The sequence below is a fragment of the Rhinolophus ferrumequinum genome, chromosome X (genome assembly GCF_004115265.2).
Source record: "Rhinolophus ferrumequinum isolate MPI-CBG mRhiFer1 chromosome X, mRhiFer1_v1.p, whole genome shotgun sequence".
Lineage (NCBI taxonomy): Eukaryota > Metazoa > Chordata > Mammalia > Chiroptera > Rhinolophidae > Rhinolophus > Rhinolophus ferrumequinum.
This window is the reverse complement of record NC_046284.1, coordinates 47,514,308-47,534,676: the sequence shown is the minus strand read 5'-3', so window position 1 is coordinate 47,534,676 and position 20,369 is coordinate 47,514,308. Positions and strand designations below refer to the sequence as shown.

Here is a 20,369-nt window from a genome sequence, read left to right as displayed (position 1 = left end):
TCTTTATTTCCAACTGGTTGTTTTATATGATTTCTCTATTCTTCTTTATGTTCTAACTAAGTTCCTTAAACATTCTTACCATCAGTGTTCTAAAGTCTGTTTCTGATAGGTTGGATGCCTCTGATTCATTTAGTTCCATTTCTAGAGGTTCCTTCTGATCTTTCATTTGGGACATGTTTCTTTGTTTCCTCATTCTGGCTGTTGCTCTGTGATTGTTTCAATGTGTTAGGTACATCACCTATGTCTCTCAGTCATTGCTGGGTGGTCTTATGTAGTATGTGTCCTTTATTATTCAGATTGCATAGTCTCCCTATTCTCCTGTCCAATGTGTTCCAGAGATGTCGCTGTTGTAGTTGATCTTTAATTGCTTTTGGCTTGTCTGAGGATGGGATTGACCCTCAGGCTGATTAGTTGGGATAATTAGCTCTGCTCACAGTGTATGAATTGCTCTGTGGAAGTTGACCCCCTCAGAGGAAGCTTGGCCCCTATGGGCTCTTGTGCCTGTGGAAAATTTCCTTTGAGAGTGCCACTTGTAGGTTCAACCAGGTGGTGCTCTGGTTTGGTCTGTCACTGGCCTGTGGGTGTTATTGGTTTTGGTGTCTCTTGGGCAGGGCTCCCACTCAGGGCTGTTTTAGCCCTGTTAGCAGGCCACGGCTACCTGGTAGGTGCCTCAAAGCTGTATGTGGTTGGCTGCTGCCTGTGCTGGACCTGGAGTCACATGGGGGTGGGCTCTGTGAATTGAAGCTGGATGCCACCAATATTGGTCCTGAGGCAGTTTAGCAAAAGGCCCAGAGCCCCCTAGTCCTGATGTCACCTGACAGTTGCCCATAAGGCCCGACTATTGAAAGGTGCTCTTTAGGGGCGTTTGTCTGGCTATCTGACCCAGTGTTGAGGGTGCCCTTCACGATGCAGCACTAGCTGGGCAGGATGGATTTCAAGTGAGTTACAAGACATGACTGGTGGTTTTTAAGATGTTAATGCAGATTCAGATCTTATGCCAATACCTGGCCTGTGACCCCCTTGTACAGCGTCCCAAGGGCACTACAGCCAGCCTCCACCTCAAGCTCACAAATTCCGAAGAGCTGTTCCCGAGTGGCTGTGGCGCACATTTGGGGTCACTGAATACCACAAAGATGACCCCAGGGCTCTGCGGACCATCTGCTTTTGTAAAAAAAAAAATTACCAGAGTTTGTAGGGGTGGGTTCAGTCACCCAAGCACCCAGAATGCCCCTGGCAATGCAGCTGTAGGTGGACGAAGTGGTGTTACAGGTGGGTAACAGCTGTGGTCAGTGGTTTCTACAAATTCTTAGTAGTTTCAGCTCCTGGACCGGTGCTAGACCCACGTCCACTTTGCAAGACAAAAACAAAGCAAGGCAAACCAACACCACCAAAGAACAAATACACTCCCACAAAACCTCGGTATCAATGATCAGACAGGAGAAACAAAAATATGTAAAAGAGACAAAAACAGAACAAGACAGAAAAACAGTACCCAAAGCAATAACAAGACAAACAAACCTGGGAAATGACAACAAAAAGAAAATAGACTCAAGAAAAAGAAGAAAAAGGATCAAAAAGGTGAAAGAGAAAAAAAGAAAACAAAAGGATAAAAAGAGAAAGGGAAAAACAGTAATAGTAAAAACATTTTTTTTAAAGGGGGGAAAGAAAATAGAGGACTAAAAGACCCCCGACCCCCAGAAAAAGGCTCTCTGCCAGCTTTAATCTGTAGGCCACTTGCTCAGCAAGTCTCTGGTCGACTGTGCACCAGCTGTGTTGAGGGGAAGGGCTCAGCACGTCGTCCGCTGGCCTCCCTCTAAGGCTTGCAGTGAGCCGCCTGCAATTGGTTGCCATGAGCTCTGGGGCCGTGCTCACCACCAAAAATCCTCACAAGTTGCTGCAGGCTATCCGCTGCTGCAAAAACCCTTTATGGCCTGTGGAGGTGGGGTCCAGGCACCAGGGGCCCAGGGTGCCCCTGGCAATGCAGCTCTAGGTGGGGGCAGCCACCCAGGGTACCACAGGTTGTGGTCAGTGGCCCTCACCAAGTCTTCGTGGGGTTCCCCTGCCTCACGTCTCTGCCCCTCCTACCAGTTTCGATGTGGTGGCCTCTTCTTTAAATCTTTAGTTTAGAGATTCTGTTCAGCTAGTGTTCAGATGAATTCTGAGGTTGAATGTTATATAAATTATTTGTAATTTTGGTGTGATCCTGGGAGGCAGTTGGCATAGTGCCCGTCTATTCTGCCATCTTGGCCTCTAATCTGGCAATGTGTTTTTCACTGTAATAATTTTTTTTTTTTAATTTAAACACCCCTCATATATTTTTTTTTTTTTTTATCACAACTCGTATTTCCGGTACTTTGGAAATATTTGGTAGTATCAATCTTTATATTTTTCTGACAGGTTATAAAAAGACAACACCTAGTGGCCAGGTCTTGGTTTCTAGGAGTAAATGTCAGTTTTTTCCAATAAAAGGCATGAGCGCTCCATGTAGAACGGTTGACTCTACAACTGGCATAGGGAAAATACATGATCCTGGAACACTGTGTGGTGCTAGGAAATAAGGAAGTAGTCAAAAAATGTAAATAGGTCGAAATGACATAGATGCTCCTAATGGCCAAAGCTGGAACAATTTGAGCAACAAAATAATGATGGTATTAGGTTATAAGTCACAGAATAAACTAAACACATTAGTCCATGCTGATATAAATAAATGAGTACATAAATGGGGGAGATGGGGCATCTTCCTTACAGAATTTCAGTTAATAAATATAGAAGGAATGAAAGAAATAGAAAATCACCATTAGGTAAACATCACAATAGTAACTGTCACCATCAAGAACCACTGATGAACGCTAATATTAGTGGGGAAAAACATGAGAAACAGAATATTGAATGGTCTCAATATATCTTCCTACAAGATATTTATTGATTATAAAGAGGAAAACAGTAACTTTAGAGTGAAGAAGCACAGCAGACACCACCTTAACTATTTGACAACCGAGGTTAACATCACCAGTATTAAGACTTATCAGCAAGTATTTCCTAATATAATTGTACTAAAAAAGGCACATCACTTCTGAGGTATTCTTCCCAAAAGTGAATAACCTCAATATAATTACAGAAAATCATCAGACAAGCCCCAATTTTGGAATTTCACAAAATAACTGACCAGTACTCTTCAAAATTGTCAAGGTCATCAAAAACAAAGACATAACTGTCACAGATAGGAACAGAAGGATACATAACAAAATGCAATGTGGGATCCTGGACTGATCATTTAAGGACATTAGTGGGACAAATTGAAAAAAAAAATCAAATAAGGTCTGTAAATTAATTAACACTACTGTATCATTATTTTCCTGGTTTTGATAATTGTACTATGATTATGTTAGATGCTAACATGAGGGAGAGGTGGATGAAGAATATATGGGAACTCTTACTATTTTTGTGACATTTTAAGGAAGGGGAGCTGACTCTGGGTGGTGAACACACAGTGTGATTTATGGATGATGTGATACAGAATTGCACAACTGAAATCTATGTAATTCTACTAACAATTGTCACCCCAATAAATTAAAAATAAATTAAAATAAAATAAAATAAAATAAATCTAAAAGGTTTTCCTTATTTTAAAGAGGCCTTGTTGTCCTAATGTGTATTACTACTCTGAGCATTTTTCTTAGTTTATCAGTCATTTATATTTCAGTTTCTATAAACTTTCTTTTCATTTACCTACTTTTTAATTGGATTATTGATTTTTGTATATTAAAAAGTTATATACATTGTATGTTAAGGAAATTATCTCCTTGTGTGTAGCAAATTATTTTCCTGTTTCTGTTGAGTTTTTTAATGGTAGGTTTCTGTGTATGTGTATGTGTATACAGGATATTTTTAACTGATGATTTCTGCTGACCTGGTGGCAGAAAATAAGGAATAGTAGCCAAGTGGCTTTAAGTCTTCAACAGTAATCAAAAGACCACAAAACAGGAACAATACATTATGGAAATGACTTTGAAAAACTTTCTTTTCTCCATTCAAAATTACATTTATTAAAAAGTTTACACACAGTAAAATTTATCCTTTTTGGTGTACAATTCTAGGAGCTTTGACAAACAGACACACTTATGTAACTATAATAAAGATACAGAAAATTTCCATTAATAAAACAAATTTCTTGTGGTACCATTTTGTAATTAGTCTCCCATTTTTAACCCCTGGCATCCACTGATTTGTTCTCTGTTCCTATAGTTTTCTTTTCCAGAATATCATATAAATGGAATCAAACAGTAAGTAGCATTTTGAGTTTGGTTTCTTTTACTTAGCAAAATGCATTTGAGATTCATCCGAGTTGTTGCATGTATCATATGTAGTTCATCACAGTTTTTATTGCTGAGTAGGATTCCATTGTATGGATATAACCACAGTTTATCTATGCACCAGTTGAGAGTCATGCTCCATTTTTATTTTCCTCTGTTAGTAGTCCATAGGTTTAGTAAAGGGCAGAGGTTAGATTTTCCACCCAGAAGTTCCTTCTGAAAATTCCAGGTTAGAAGTATGCGCCTGGGTAACGTGTGCAAGAGGTTATAACAGGATAACTTACTTCTTGTCCCTTAAGTTATATTTAAAATTGGAGAGTTAATCCTAAGTGAGCAGTATATCAAAGGAATAGGAGTTTGTCCTGAGTATAGGTCGATGATATCCTCAGAGTAAGCCTGACAAATATTCTGGAAGCCGTCATTGGCAGACTACTTTTTTAAAAAAATCTTATTAAAAAAAATACTGAAAATAGTAAAAATCACCTCAAACTACACTACTTTAAAAAATTAATAAAGCAAAAGTCCCCTTCCAGCCAATCCAGTCCCACCTCTAAAAGGTTTACAATTTGGTATGTATATTTCCCAGCTTTTTCCTAAATTTATTCACACAGACACACACACACACACACACACACACACACACACACATATACACAAATGCTTGTTTAAAAAAATGTATTCACATTATATAGTTGACCCTTGAAAAACATGGGGGTCAGAAGCAATGAACCCCCACTCAGTCAGAAATCCACGTGTAACTTTTGACTCCCTAGAAACTTAGTTGTCTCTTGGTATCTGTGGGAGCTTGGTTCCAGGACCCATGCAGATACTAAAGTCTGCAGATGCTCAAGTCTCTTATATAAAATGGTATAGATTAAGCATATAGTTGGCCCTCTGCTTCCGCAGACTCCCAACCACGGATTGAAAACAGTACAGGTATTTATTGAAAAAAATCCATGTACAAGTGGACCTGCATAGTTCAAACCCATGTTGTTCAAAGATCAACAGTACATATTTCGTGTTTTTTAACTTAACACAAAATCCTGGACACTGTACAGGTCAGAATGTATTATTCATAGATATACCCAATTATTTTAATGGCTGTATAGTGTTCCACTAAACAGATGTGCCATAATTTATTCATCTATTGTCCTACTGACAGACACTTGGGTTGTATTCAATTTTTTTTGTGTGTGTATGTGTGGCTTTGAGATACAATTCACATACTATAGAATTTACCCATTTAAGTTTACAGTCATCGTTTGTAGTATGTTCACAGAGTTGTACAATCATCACCACAATCAATTTTAGAATATTTTCATCAACGTCTAAAGAAACCTCATACACTTCAGCTATCACACCCCGCCCTAAACAACCACTAATCCACCTTTTGTCTCTATATATTTTCCAATTCTGGACACTTCATATAAATGGAATCATATAATATATAATCTTTTGTGACTTGTTATTTTATTTAGCATGTTTTCAGGGCTTTTCCATGTTTTAGCATACTCAGATGTCAGAAGTGTTCCTTCCTCTTAGTTTTTGGAAGAGTTTGTGAAGAATTTGTATTAATTCTTCTTTAATGTTTACTAGAATTCACCCAGGAAGCCATTTGAGCCTGGGCTTTCTTTATGTGTATTTTAAAAAATTAACCTCTCGTTACAGGACTTTTTAGATGTTCCCCCCCATTGGTTTCAGTAGTTTGTGTATTTTATTTATTGGTATACAATTGCTCATAGTGTTCCCTCATAATCCTTTTTATTCTTACAAGGTTGGTAGCAATGTTCCCTCCTTCATTTCTGATTCTAGTAATATGAGTTTTCTTTTTTTCCTGGTCAATCTAGCAAAAAGTCTGTCACTTTTCTTGCTCTTTTTATAGAATAACTTTGGTTTCCTTGACTTTACTATTTCTCTATTCTCTGTGTCATTTACTTATTTAATTTAAAAATGTGCTTCCTTCTGCTTGCTCTAGGTTTAGTTTGCTCCTCTTTTTTTCCAGTGTCTTAAGGTGTAAAGTGAGGTTATTGATATGTGATTTCTTTAAAATGTAAGCATTTCTTCTTATAATTTTCTCTCTAAACATGGGTTTAGTTGCATCCCATAATCTTGGTTGTTGTGTCTTTTCATTCACCTCAAAATATTTCCTAGTTTCCTGTGATTTCTTCTTTGACCCACTGGTCATTTAAAAGTGTGTCTAATTCATACCGTGTTTTCCCGAAAATAAGACCTAGCTGGACAATCAGCTCTAATGTGTCTTATGGAGCAAAAATTAATATATGATCTGGTCTTATATAAGACCCAGTCTTATAGTATAGTAAAATAAGACCGGGTCATATATTAATTTTTGCTCCAAAAGACGCATTAGAGCTGATTGTCCAGCTACGTCTTATTTTCGGGGAAACTCAGTATTAGTTTCATTTATTGAGGTTTGTTTTATGGTCTATTCTGGAAATGTTTCATGTGCACTTGAGAAGAATGAGTATCCTGCTCTTGCTGGGTGGTATTCTATAGATCTCTGAGGTCTACATAATTTAGTATTGTTCAAGTCTTCAAATTCCTTGTTTATCTTCTGTCTGGTTGTTCCATCAATTATTGAAAATGGAGCACTGAATCCCCCAACTCTTATTGTAGACTTGTACATTTCTCCCTTTATTTAGGTTAGTTTTTGATTCATGTATTTTGGTGCTGTTGTTAGGTGCATATATGTTTATAATTTTTTATCTTTCTGATGTATTGATTCTTCATCATTACAAGATGTCACTCTTTATCTCTAGTGACATTGATTAAAGTCTATTTTGTCAGAAATTAGTATAGTCACTCCAGCTTTCTTATAGTTGCCATTTGCTGGATATTTCTTTCTATCCTTTTATCTTCAATCTGTTTGTATCTTTGAATTTAAAGTGTGACTGCAATAAATAGCATAGAGGTAAATCTTGTTTGTTTGTTTTTTCCCCAGTTTGACAATCCCTGTCTTTTGATTGCATTGTTTAATCCACTTGTATTTATTTTTATTCAGAGGTGTATTTATGACTGCCATTTTAGTGTTTGTTTTCTATATGTCTCGAGTTGTTTTTGTTTCTCCATTCCTTTTGCATTGCTTTACACTGAAAATTTTCTAATGTAATGTTTAAATTTCTTTAATAATATTTCCACTATATATATTCAGTTATTTCCTTAGTGGTTGCTTTAAGGTTTATCATGCACATCTTAACTGAATTGGCTTCAGATATATACTAACTAAATTCCAATGATATAAAAACCTTATTCCTATATAAACCTATTACTTTCCCTATTTCTTTATATTATTGTTATATATTATTTTTACATGTTATAAACCCAACAATACATTGTTATACTTATTACTTAATATAATTTTGTTATTTTAAAGAAGCTGAGAGAATAAAGAAGAGCAAGTATATATTTATAGCTTTTTAATATTAACCTTATTTTGTATTTCTTGTTTTCTTCATTTGTTTCTGTGGGTTTGAGTTACCATCTGGAGTCACTTCTTTAGTGTAATACAGTTTTGCTTCCAGCCACCTCCTTTGTCCTATTATTGCCAACTATATTACAGTTTTATGTTATAGGCCCCAAAATGCAACTATATACATATTATTTCATAAAATTGCTTTTTAAATCAATTAAGAGAAGGAAAAATGCATTTAAACTCCTTATAATTACCTTTACCCCTGCTGTTTTTGTACGTGTAGATTCAAAGTATTGTCTGAGGTCACTTGCTTTCCACCTGAAGAACATCCTTTAGTATTTCCTATAAATCAGGTCTGCCAGCAATAAATTTTCCCAGTTTTTGATTATGTGGGAATGTATTTCATCTTCATTTTTGAAAAACAGATTTACTGGATGTAGGTGTCTATATTAGCACTTGTTTTCTTTGAGTACTTTGAATATGTTATCCTACTGCCACCTCCATTGTTTCTGATGAAAAGTCAGCTGTTCATTTTATTGGGGTTCCCTTGAAAGTGATGCTTCATTTGTCTCGTGTTGCTTTCAAGATTTTCTCTGTCTTTGGGTTTTAGCATTTTTATTATGATGTGTCTGTGGATTTCTTCTTGCTTATCCACCTTGGGGTTCGCTGAGATTCTTGGATGTATGGATAATATTTCTCATCAAATTAGGGATGTTTATAGCCATTATTTATTGGAATATATATATATATATATATATATATATATATATATTGCACCTTTCTCTTCTCTTTTTCTGGTACACCCATTACAAGTATGTTGGAATACTTAATGGACCTATATTCTGTTCAATTTCCTTTATTCTTTTTTTCCTTTCTGTTCTTCAGCCTGGATAATATCATCTCATTTAATCTTCATAACTCAATGAGGTAAGTAGTATTATAATCCTCATTTTATAGATGAGAAAACTGAGGCTCAGGTTAAGTGACTTGCCAAGGTCATGGAGTGGTCAGTGTAGCTGTGAAGTTCAAACACAGGTGTGACTCCAAAGCTTGTACTACTTCCTCTGCCATAATCTCTTTCTATTCTCTAGCAACCAGAAACAACTGGGGGTTTTGGGGCTGGCTGCCTCTTTTCTAGATAACTCTTTCTTCCCATCCCCCTTTAATAATTGTTGCTAGTATGTTCCCCTTTTAAAATTCATATATCTAATACCTAACATATATTAGATGCTTATTTAATATTTATTGCTTTGAATTCAATTACTCAATGGTAGCTAGCTTAAATGACCATGAGGACATCAATATTTAGATCTAAATGCTTTCATTAGAAAAATATATGGCTTTTTGAAGACACTGATAACTTAACGGGGAATAATTCATCAAATATGTGTACTGACTTATGAAACTACTTACTGTTACTGCTGATCGTTCTCATTTAATAGCATTTGTTGATGTTTAGGTCTGGGGGTCCTGGTCATTGGTTTACTAGGTGAATAAAATTAGAGACAAATGGACTCTGAAAAATAAATATTTCAACATTTAGTTTTTTTTTTTAGTTCTGTATATAGGAGGCAGTCTTGGAAAGAAAGTTATCTCTAGGGAATAATATTTAAAACTCTAGATAAATTACAATGATTTAAAAAATCCTTGGAAATAATCATTTGTAATGTGTCCTGAGAAAATGATATTCTTTGTACCCTACCCTTCAGACTCAGCATATTGTCTGTCCTATATCATCTTTGATTATAGAAAATGTTTTCTACCAATTGTCTCCGAAAGCTGAAAGGGATTATCTTAATTAGATTGTTCTCTCCCTCAGTTAAGTTTCTCTTCTTCAATTCTAAACAAATTGCTGTAAGGAATTCCTAGAACCAAGATTCTGATGCAAGAAAGACCTCCCAGGACTCTAATCTTATATCCTCTAGCTTCCACTGATTTCTGTAGTGCTTTCTGTTGCATGTGATATCAGAGAAGCAGCCTGGAGATCTGACCGTTCCTTTTTGTTCTTTCCAAATTCTATCACCAATATTTTCCCATGTAGTTTGTATCCGTTTACTAGATGCAATGCTTGACATGCTATCTCCTTACCTAAAAGAGAAAGAAAAGAAACATCAATTTACACAGGGCTTAATAATTCAATTCTATTCTTAGTTTATGTTGTTTTTCCTTGGAGTTAAATGTAGGCTGTAAGGCCACATATTTATTAGACTTTATTAGCTTTACCATAATCTAAAGTTTGTGTAACTCAGCAAGATTAAACTAATGGCTAAGAATAATGACAAGAAACACTTAAAATGGATGTTTGAGAGTGCCTCCTAATTCAAAGATATAGGTAAAGAAACAAGAATATAGACATTGTGCTAAAAGAAGGCTAAGCTATAACTAATAATACATATGCCTCTATCTTAGGTAACAGATTATAGATATCGTGAGAATAAAATCATTTTCAAAATGGGCAACACAAATAAAAGAAATTATCATCGCCTTAAGGACATTTTGCTACTTTTTTCTTTTGATGGGAAAGTGGATGTAGGAGCCCTCATTGGGATAAATAAGTTTAATAATCCTTGTAGGCATATGGAAACTTGAGGTGTGCGAGTATATAGTGTACGGCAGTAATACTCCACTTATGGGTGTCAGAGCCTTGATGTGGGAAATCAGGAAGGAGTTGAATTATTGCCCAGAGTCTGTGAAGTTATAAGTAGACAAGCGATGTCTTTAGACTGAACCAATTTACATCACACATATGTATGTAATACAAATTTTCATATGTGGATAGCTGCTATTATGATTAGCAAAACTATTCATTTAAAAGTACTTAGTTTATCACATCTTTTTATTATACATAGTTTTTTAAGCAATGGATCATATTAGGTGGGGGGGAGTCTATGAAATATTTTTTAAAGTTTAAAAAGGGTCTTCACACTTGAAAAGACTGAAAACCACTAGTGTAGATGATCTACAAACCTAGAATAAGATAGGAAAGATGATATAATACTGTACCAAGTGTGGAGTTTGGCACTGTTCATGTGTAAAAGCTCTTGCCTATACATAGATTACTAGGCTGTTCATAAATGATGATAGTTTAGGGATAATGAAAGGTAGAGCTCCTACCCAGCCTCCACCAAAAAGAAGAGGAAAAAGATAGTCTGCTGTGCAATAGAAACTGAAATTCCTATATTAATGCTCCCTTTGGATTAGGATACTGAAATCGTGTATTATGATACAAACAATAGTGAAAAGAATGTATGATCCACGAGTTAATTATAAATTACTAGTGAATTAACATGTTAGCGTGCGGTCTCTTAGTCCTAAAGGAATAGGGCATAAGGCAAGTATAAGTGTTCTGATCAGAATACCAATATACTAATAATATAACTTGGGCTACAAGTATTATTGTGAGCAAGGGGAAAGTAAATTTTGATAAAGTAAGAAGAAAGTGCCAAGACTGGGGAAAATTGAGGACAATAGGGTAAGGTGGTCATGCATAATCAGTGGAAGAGAGGAAGAACAGAAGGGATGACAGAGGAATACTAAAAACATATTTTGCTTACTTCTCTTCCCTTCTTCTTGCTCAAGCACATGCTTCTCATGTGCTACAGAGAAATCAAAGGACTATATCTAAATTAGAGAGGGTATAAGTAGTCTCTAATGCTGATGCTACAACTGGGTAATTATACAGATGAAGCTACTTACTGGGGAAGGTGATGAAAGCCTGCCCCTTCATTCGTCCAGTCATCATTCGGAATTGAATTGGAGGTCCTTTTTTCTCCTGGAACCGAGCGAACAATGAGACAAGATCTCTTTCCGTCACTTGAGGGCTAAGGTTCTTCAAGTATAATACCTAAAATAAAATGAAGATCAACAGAAATATCACATGAGGGATGTAAGGCAACTATTTCACAGTGGTTAGAATTACTTTCAGATAAAGATGGTAGACTGAACACATGTATCTAATTTCATTCCCTCCAGATTACACTCAAAAACTGTAGCGATTGATTTTTTTTTGTTTTTTAAACAAACCCACAAGGTCAGGAAGAACAAGGAAAATAGGCAATAGCAACAATATTCTGGAAGCCGGAAAATAATTGGCTGACTATATGTCAGGTATCTCTGGAAATGGATGTAAAGGGATGGGGTTAAGATAAGGTAGGTAAATTGAAAGCTGTTTATAAACCAACTAGACCTTAAAGTATCCTCCCCTACAATATTCTACTGGGTAAAAGCCGCTCCCAGTCCTGGTGAGTACTGGAGGTTCACTCTGAATATGGGGAATCTCAGACACAGTCGAAGGTGTGAATACTATTTCTGAAAGCAAAGAGATTAAAATAAACAATGCATACTGAATGCTGAGGACACCCCAGACATTTTCCCCCATTTGGCTCCTACGGTGCTGGTGGTACCCTTCCATGTAAGAGTTTCTGAGTGTCTTCTCTAAAGAACCTGATTAGCCTCAAGAGGAAAGATCTAAAAATACTGATTTGGGATGGGGAATTTCTCCAATAAATGGATCAGCCCGATGACTTTAAAGTGAAGCTCAAAGTCAACAAGGACCACTCATGTACTCAATCCTGCCAATCTGTTTTTGGCCCGTACTCATAAATATGATCATGGATTATCAGGTACCTGAGGGAAGCCTCTAATGTGAAAGACAGAGAACAGAAAAAAACAGAAATGAAAGCAAACAGGAGAAAACCGAGACCATGCAAGGAGGAAAAAAAAAAAAAAAAAAACCTTTAAAAACCATGACAAATACCCTCAGAGAAATAAGAGATAATATTCTATTAGAATGGGATGCTAGTTTAAAGAAAGAATATTCAAGAAAATTAAAAAAGGAGCTCTTAAATGCGATTGAACTTAAGTTCTAATCGGCTTAAAATAGACTGTTGTAACTCTAAAATGTTTTAAGTTAAGCCCCACTGTAACCATAAAAAAAAAAAAATACCTACACAGATATAGGGGGAAAAAAAGCACATCACTGAGGGACGGGGGGAATCAATGAAACACAAAAGTAGATATTAAGAGAGAAAAAGAGAAACAAAAGAGCTACAAGACAGAAAACTAATAAGTGGCAATATTAAGTCCTTCCCTCTTGATAATTACTTTACATGTAAATGGATTAAAATCCCTAATCAAGGACATACAGTGGCTGAATGAATGAAAAACAAGATCCAATATATGCTATCTACAAGAAACTCATTTTAGACTTAAGGCCACACATAGGCTGATAATTGAAGGATAGAAAAAGATATTCCATTCAATGGTAACCAAAAGAGAGCAGGGGTATGAGACAAAATAGATTTTAAGTCAAAAACCATCATAAGAGACAAAAAAGAAAAAAAAAGACATTATATAATGATAAAAAGGATCAATTCACCAGGAAGATATAGCAACTATAAATATATACGCATCCAACATCGGATCACCTAAATATATGAAGCAAACATTGAGAGAACTGAAGGGAGAAATAGCACCACAATAATACTAGAAGACTTCAATACCTTGCTTCCGATAGCAGAAGGAAAATAAGAAAATTTACAAACACGAGCAAATTAAACAACACACTCTTGATCAACCAATGACTTAAAGAAGGAATCAAAAGGGAAATTAGAAAATACCTTGAGACAAAAATAACACCACAACATACCAAAATTCATGGCATACAGCAAGAGCAGTACTAAGAGGGAGGTTTATAGCAATAAACGCCTACATTAAAAAAGATCTCAAACAAACAACTTTATACCTCAAGGAACTAGAAAAAGAAAAACTAAGCCAAAAGTTAGCAGAAGGAAAGAAATAATAAAGATTAGAGCAGAAAGAAACAAAAGAGAGATTACAAAAAAATTAAAAATCAACTAAACTAAGAGCTGTTTTTTTTTAAAGATCAACAAAATTGATTATCTTTAGCTAGACTAAGAATACAAGAGAGAAGACTCAAATAAAATCACAAATGAAAGAGAGGACATTACAACTGATCTCACAGAAATAAAAAGAATTATATGAGACTACTAGGAACAATTATGTGCCAACAAAATGGTTAACCTAGAAGAAAATGAAAAATTCCTGGAAAGATACAACCTACTCTAAGACTAAATCATGTAGAAATAGAAAATATGAACAGATTTATAACTAGTAATGAGATTCAATCAGTAATCAAAAACCTCTCAACAAAGAAAATCCCAGGACCAGATGGCTTCATGTGTCAATTCTACCAAACATTTAAAGAAGAATTAATGCCAATCCTTCTCAAACTCTTCCAAAATATTGAAGAGGAGGGAACACTCCCAAACTAATTTTATGAGGCCAGCTTTACTCTGATACCAAAAGCAGGCAGAAAAAGACATTACGAGAAAAGAAAACAACAGGCCAATATACCTGATGAATACACATGCAAAAATCCTCAACAGAAAACTAGTAAACTGAATTTAAAAGCACATGAAGAGGGTCGTATAACATGACCAAGTGGTATTTATTCCTGGGACATAAAGATGATTCAACATGTGAAAATAAATCAGTGTGACACACCACATTAACAGAATGAAGGATAAAAATCACATGATCATATCAATAGATGCAGAAAAGGCATTAGACAAAATCCAACTTTTCATGATAAAAATGCTCAACAAACTAGGAATGAGTTTACCTCAACATAATAAAGGCCATATATGAAAAGCCCACAGCTAACTTCAAACTCAATGGTAAAACACTTCAAAGTTTTTTCTCTAAGATCAGGAATAAGGCAAGGATGGCCACTCTTTTCACTTCTATTCAATATAGTACTAGAAGTCCGAAAGAGAGCAATTAGGCAAGAAAAATAAAAGGCACCCAGATTGGAAAGGAAGAAGTAAAATTATCTCTGTTTGTATATGACATAATCCTATGTGTAGAAACTCTAAAGACTTCACAATAAAACTGTTTAATAAACAAATTCAATTAAGTTGCAGGATACAAAATCAACATTCAAGAAAACAATCACATTTACAATAGCATCAAAAAGAATAATATACTTAGAAATAAACCTGACCAAGAAGCTAGAAGACTTATACAAAGAAAACTATGAAACACTGATGAAAAAATTGAAAAAGGCACAACAAATGGAAAGATATTCTGTCTTCATGGATTGGAAATATTAATGTTATTAAAATGTCCATACTACCCAAAGCGATCTACAGACTTAATGCAATTCTTATCAAAGTCCGAATGGCAATTTATATGAAAAAAAGAAATCATAAAATTCATATGCAACCACAGGAGACCCCAAATAGACAAAGCAATCTTGAGGAAGAAGAACAAATCAGCAGGCATCACATTTCCTGATTTCAAACTACAGTTATCAAAACAGTGTGGTACTGGCATAAAAACAACATATTGACCAGTGGAACAGAATAGACAGCCCAGAAATAAATCACACATTTATGGTAAATTGATCTTCAACAAGAGGTCGAGAACACACAATGGGGAACAGATAGTCTCTTCAATAAATGGTGTTGAGAAAACTGGATATCCAGTGCATCCAATAATAAAATTGGATGCTTATCTTACACCATACACAAAAATCAATTCAAAATGGATTAAAGACTTAAAAACAAAACCTGAAACTCTAAAACTTCCAGAAGAAAACATAGGGAAAAAGTTTCTTAACTTTGACCTTGGCATGATTTCTTGGATATGACATCAAAAGCACAAGTGATGAAAGCAAAAACAGACCAATGGGGTTAGATCAACTAAAATCGTGCAGCCAAGGAAAACAACCAGCAAAGTGAAAAGGCAACCTATGGAATGGGTGAAACATTTGCAAATCATTTATCTGATAAAGGGTTAATATCTAAAAAAATATAAGGAAATCTTATAACTCAAATGCTCCCCAACCCCCAATTTAAAATATGGGCAAAAGACCTGAATAGATATTTCTTCAAAAAAGACACAAAAACTGCCAACAGGTATGTGAAAAGATCACTGATCATCAGAGAAATGCAAATCAAAACCTCAACGGGATGTCACCTCATGCTTGTTAGAATGGCTTAATATTAAAAAAAGGTGTTAGTGAGGATGTGAAGCATTTTTAACCCTTGCACACTGTTGGTGGGAATGTAAATTGGTACAACCACTATGGAAAACAGTATGGAGGTTCCTCAAAAAATTAAAACAAGAACTACCATATAATCCAGTAATCCCACTTCTGGGTTTATACCCAGGAGAACTGGATTCCAGATCTGGAAGAAATATCTGCATTCCTTTGTTCACTGCAGCATTATTTACAATAGCAAAGACATGGAAACAACCTAAATGTCCACTGACATTACAATAGCAAAGACATGGATAAAGAAAATGTGGTGTATACATACAATAGAATAATGTTCAGCCTTCAAAAAGAAAGAAATCTTGCCATTCGCTACAACACAGATGAACTTGGAAGACATGCTAAGTGAAATAAACTAGACATAGAAGAACAACTACTACATGATTCCACTTAAATCAGGAATCTAAAATAGTCAAATTCATAGATGTAGAGAGTAGAATCATATTTACCAGGGGCTGGGATGATCGGAAAGATTCATCAGGGGGTAGATGGTTTCACTTAAAAAAGGATGAATAAGTTCTACAGAGCTACAGTGCAGCATAATGCATATAGTTAACAATACTGTACTGGATACTCAAAATTTTGTTAAGAGGGTAGATCTTATGTTAAATGTTCTTATCAAAAGAAAAAAGAGGGAGGGAGGAAATTTCTGCAAGTAATGGTTAAGTTTAGGGCACTGTATATGGTGACAGTTTCACACTGTATATCTTCAAACTCATGAAGTTGCACACATTAAATACTTACAGCTTTTTGTATATCAACCATACATCAATTTAAAAAAAGTGACCAAAGAGGTGAAGGACTAGTACACTGCAAATCACAAAACATCGCTCAAAGAAATTAAAGAGAGAAATAAATGCAAAGATATTCCATGTTCATGGATTGGAAGACAATATTGTTAAAATATCCATGTGACCCAAAGTAATCTACAGATTTAACGCAATTCCTATAAAAATCCCAACAGTATTTTTATAGAAATAGAAAAAAAATCCTAAAATTCATACAGAGACCCCCAAATAGCCAAAGCAATCTTGAGAAATGAGAACAAAATTGGAAGCCTTACACTTCTTAATTTCAGAACATATTACAAATCTACAGTAATCAGAAAAGTATGGCACTGGCATAAAGACAGACATATAGACCAATGGAACAGACGAGAGAGCCCAGAGATAAACCCACACATACAGAGTCAAATGATTGACAAGGGAGGCTACACAATGGGGAAAGGACAGTCCCTACAACAAACAGTATTGAGGAAAGGTGATATCCATATGCAAAAGAATAAAATTAGACTCTTATTTTATATCATACACAAAAATCTATTCAAAATGGATTAAAAACTTAAACATAAAACTGAAAGTCTAAAACTTCCAGAAGAAAACATAGGGGAAAAGCTTCTTAACATTGGTCTTGGCAATGACTTCTTGGGTATTATTACATCAGAAGCACAGGCAACAAAAGCAAAAACAAAGTAGTACCACATAAACTAAAATGCTTCTGCACAGCAAAGGAAAAACTCAGCAGTGGAAAGGCAACCTACGAAATGGGAGAAAATGCTTGGAACTCATGTATCCGATCAGAGGTTAATATCCAAAATATATAAGGAACTCCAACTCTATAGCAAAAAAGACAAATAAATGTGCCCATTTAAAAAATGGGCACAAAAATCTTCTCCCATTCAGTTGGTTGCCTCTTTATTTTGTCGATGGTTTCTTTTGCTGTGTAGAAGATTTTAAGTTTCATATAGTCCCATTCGTTTATGTTAGCTTATACTTCCATTGCCTTTGGAGTCAAATTCATAAAATGCTCTTTGAACCCAAGGTCCATAAGTTTAGTACCTATGTTTTCTTCTATGAGTATAATGCTAAGTGAAACAAGTCAGACAGAAAAAGCAGAGAACCATATGATTTCACTGATATGTGGTATATAAACCAAAAACAACAAAAAAACAAGACAAACAAATGAGAAACAAGAACTCATAGACACAGACAATAGTTTAGTGGTTACCAGAGGGTAAGGGGGGTGAGGGGTGGGAGATGAGGGTAAGGGGGATCAAATATATGGTGATGGAAGGAGAACTGACTCCGGATGGTCAACACACAAAGGGATTTATAAATGATGTAATGCAGAATTGTACACCTGAAATCTATGTTAGTAATTTTACTAACAATTGTCACCCCAATAAATTAGAAAATAAATAAACAAATAAATAAAACATGGGCACAAGCTGTAAATAGGTATTTCCTCAAAGAACACATAGAGAAAACAAGTGCAGGCGAGGATGTGGAGAAAATGGAACCCTTGTGCACTGCTGATGGGATTGCAAAACGGTGCAGCTACTGTGGCAAAAACTATGGAGAGTCCTCAAAAAATTAAAAAAAAACAAAACTACCATATGATCCAGCAATCCTACTTCTTGGTATTCATCCAAAAGAATTAAAATCCGGATCTCAAAGAGATATGTGAACTCACATGTTCACAACAGTGAAGAGATGCAAACAACACAGATGAATGGATTAAGAAAATGTGGTATAACATGCAATGGAATATTATTCAGCCAGAAAAAGGAAATCCTGTCATATGCCATAACATGGACGAACCTTGAGGGCATTATGCTATGTGAAATAAGCCAGTCACAAATGGACAAATACCGTGTTTCCCTGAAAATAAGACCTAGCTGGACCATCAGCTCTAATGCGTCTTTTGGAGCAAAAATTAATATGACCCATTTATATTATATTATATTATATTATATTATATATTATATTATATTATACTATACCTAGTCTTATATTAAAATAAGACCGGGTCTTATATTAATTTTTGCTCCAAAAGACGTATTAGAGCTCATGGTCTGGCTAGGTCTTATTTTCGAGGAAATATGGCACTGTACCATTTCACTTATATATGGTACCTACAGCATTCAAACTCATGGAAGCAGAAACTAGAATGGTTGTTGCCAGAGGCTGGGGGGAGGGGAAAATGGGGAGTTGCAGTTCAATGGGTATGAAGTTCTGTCACGCAAGATGAAAAGGTTCTAGAGATCTGCTGTAAAACATATGCCTAGACTTAATGTTATGAACACTTAAAACTTTCTTAAGATGGTAGATCTCAGGTTTTGAGTATTTTACTATAATAAAATAGATGACAAAAAAGAGATCTGTATATATTCACTAGCGTAAGTTATATCCTTTAACACTGTAAAGAAACTTGAAAAGAATTCAGACTGGTGCACCAAAAGCAAAGCGCTAGAAAATAGAGCCCATTTAAACGACTTAACCACTATAGCATATGAATAAATATATTAAACATTGTAATAAGCAGCAGGTTATTTTTTTTTAATTTATTGGGATGACAATTGTTAAATTATATAGATTTCAGGTGTACAATTCTGTACTACATCATCTATAAATGCCATTGTGTGTTCACCACCCAGAGTCAGTTCTCCTTCCACCACCATGTATTTGATCCCCCTTACCCTCATCTCCAACCCCCAACCCCCTTACCCTCTGGTAACCACCAAACTATTGTCTGTGTTTATGAGTTTTTGTTTCTCATTTGTTTGTCTTGTTCTTTTGTTGTTTTACGATTATATACCACATATCAGTGAAATCATATGGTTCTCTTCTTTTTCTGTCTGACTTATTTCGCTTAGCGTCATACTCTCAAGATCCATCCATGTTGTCACAAATATTCCTGTATCATCTTTTCTTACCGCCGAATAGTATTCCATTGTGTATATATACCACAACTTCTTTATCCATTCATCTATCGAAGGACATTTTGGTTGTTTCCATGTCTTGGCCACCGTAAACACAGCTGCAATGAACATTGGAGCACACGTGTCTTTATGTATAAATGTTTTCAGATTTTTTGGGTAGATACCCAGGAGAGGGATTGCTGGGTCATATGGTAATTCAATTTGTAATTTTTTGAGGAACCTCCACACTGCCTTCCATAACGGCTGCACCAGTCTCCATTCCCACCCACAATGTATGAGGGTTCTTTTTTCTCCACAGCCTCTCCAACACTTGTTAATATTTGTCTCCTTGATGGTAGCCATTCTGACTGGAGTGAGGTGATATCTCATTGCGGTTTTTATTTGCATTTCTCTGATGATTAGTGATGTTGAGCATTTTTTCATATGTCTATTTGCCATTTGTATGTCCTCTTTGGAGAAATGTCTCTTCAGGTCCTCTGCCCATTTTTCAATTGGGTTGTTTCTTTTTTTTGTTGTTGACTTTCATGAGTTCCTTGTATAGTCTGGATGTTAGCCCCTTATCGGAGGCACTGTTGGCAAAAATCTTCTCCCATTCAGTTGGTTGCCTCTTTATTTTGTCAATGGTTTCTTTTGCTGTGCAGAAGCTTTTAAGTTTCATATAGTCCCATTCGTTTATTTTAGCTTTTACTTCCATTGCCTTTGGAGTCAAATTCATACAATGCTCTTTGAACCCAAGGTCCGTAAATTTAGTACCTATGTTTTCTTCTATGCAATTTATTGTGTCGGATCTTATGCTTAAGTCTTTGATACATTTTGAATTAATTT

At 35.4% G+C, this 20,369-nt stretch overlaps 1 protein-coding gene across 4 annotated transcripts in view; it reads right to left on the bottom strand.

Annotated features, from left to right (window-relative positions):
• Nucleotides 1-8,519: 8,519 nt before the first annotated feature.
• Nucleotides 8,520-20,369, bottom strand: part of RBM41 (RNA binding motif protein 41) — a 68,534-nt gene continuing 56,684 nt past the window's right edge. For all 4 annotated transcript variants that reach the window (XM_033117440.1, XM_033117449.1, XM_033117424.1 and 1 more), the window contains 2 exons: nucleotides 11,440-11,587; nucleotides 8,520-9,831 (listed from right to left, as the gene is read on the bottom strand). In XM_033117440.1, coding sequence (XP_032973331.1) covers nucleotides 9,665-9,831; nucleotides 11,440-11,587 — 315 coding nt within the window. In that variant the 3' untranslated portion in view covers nucleotides 8,520-9,664. The remainder of the gene's footprint in view (nucleotides 9,832-11,439; nucleotides 11,588-20,369) is intronic.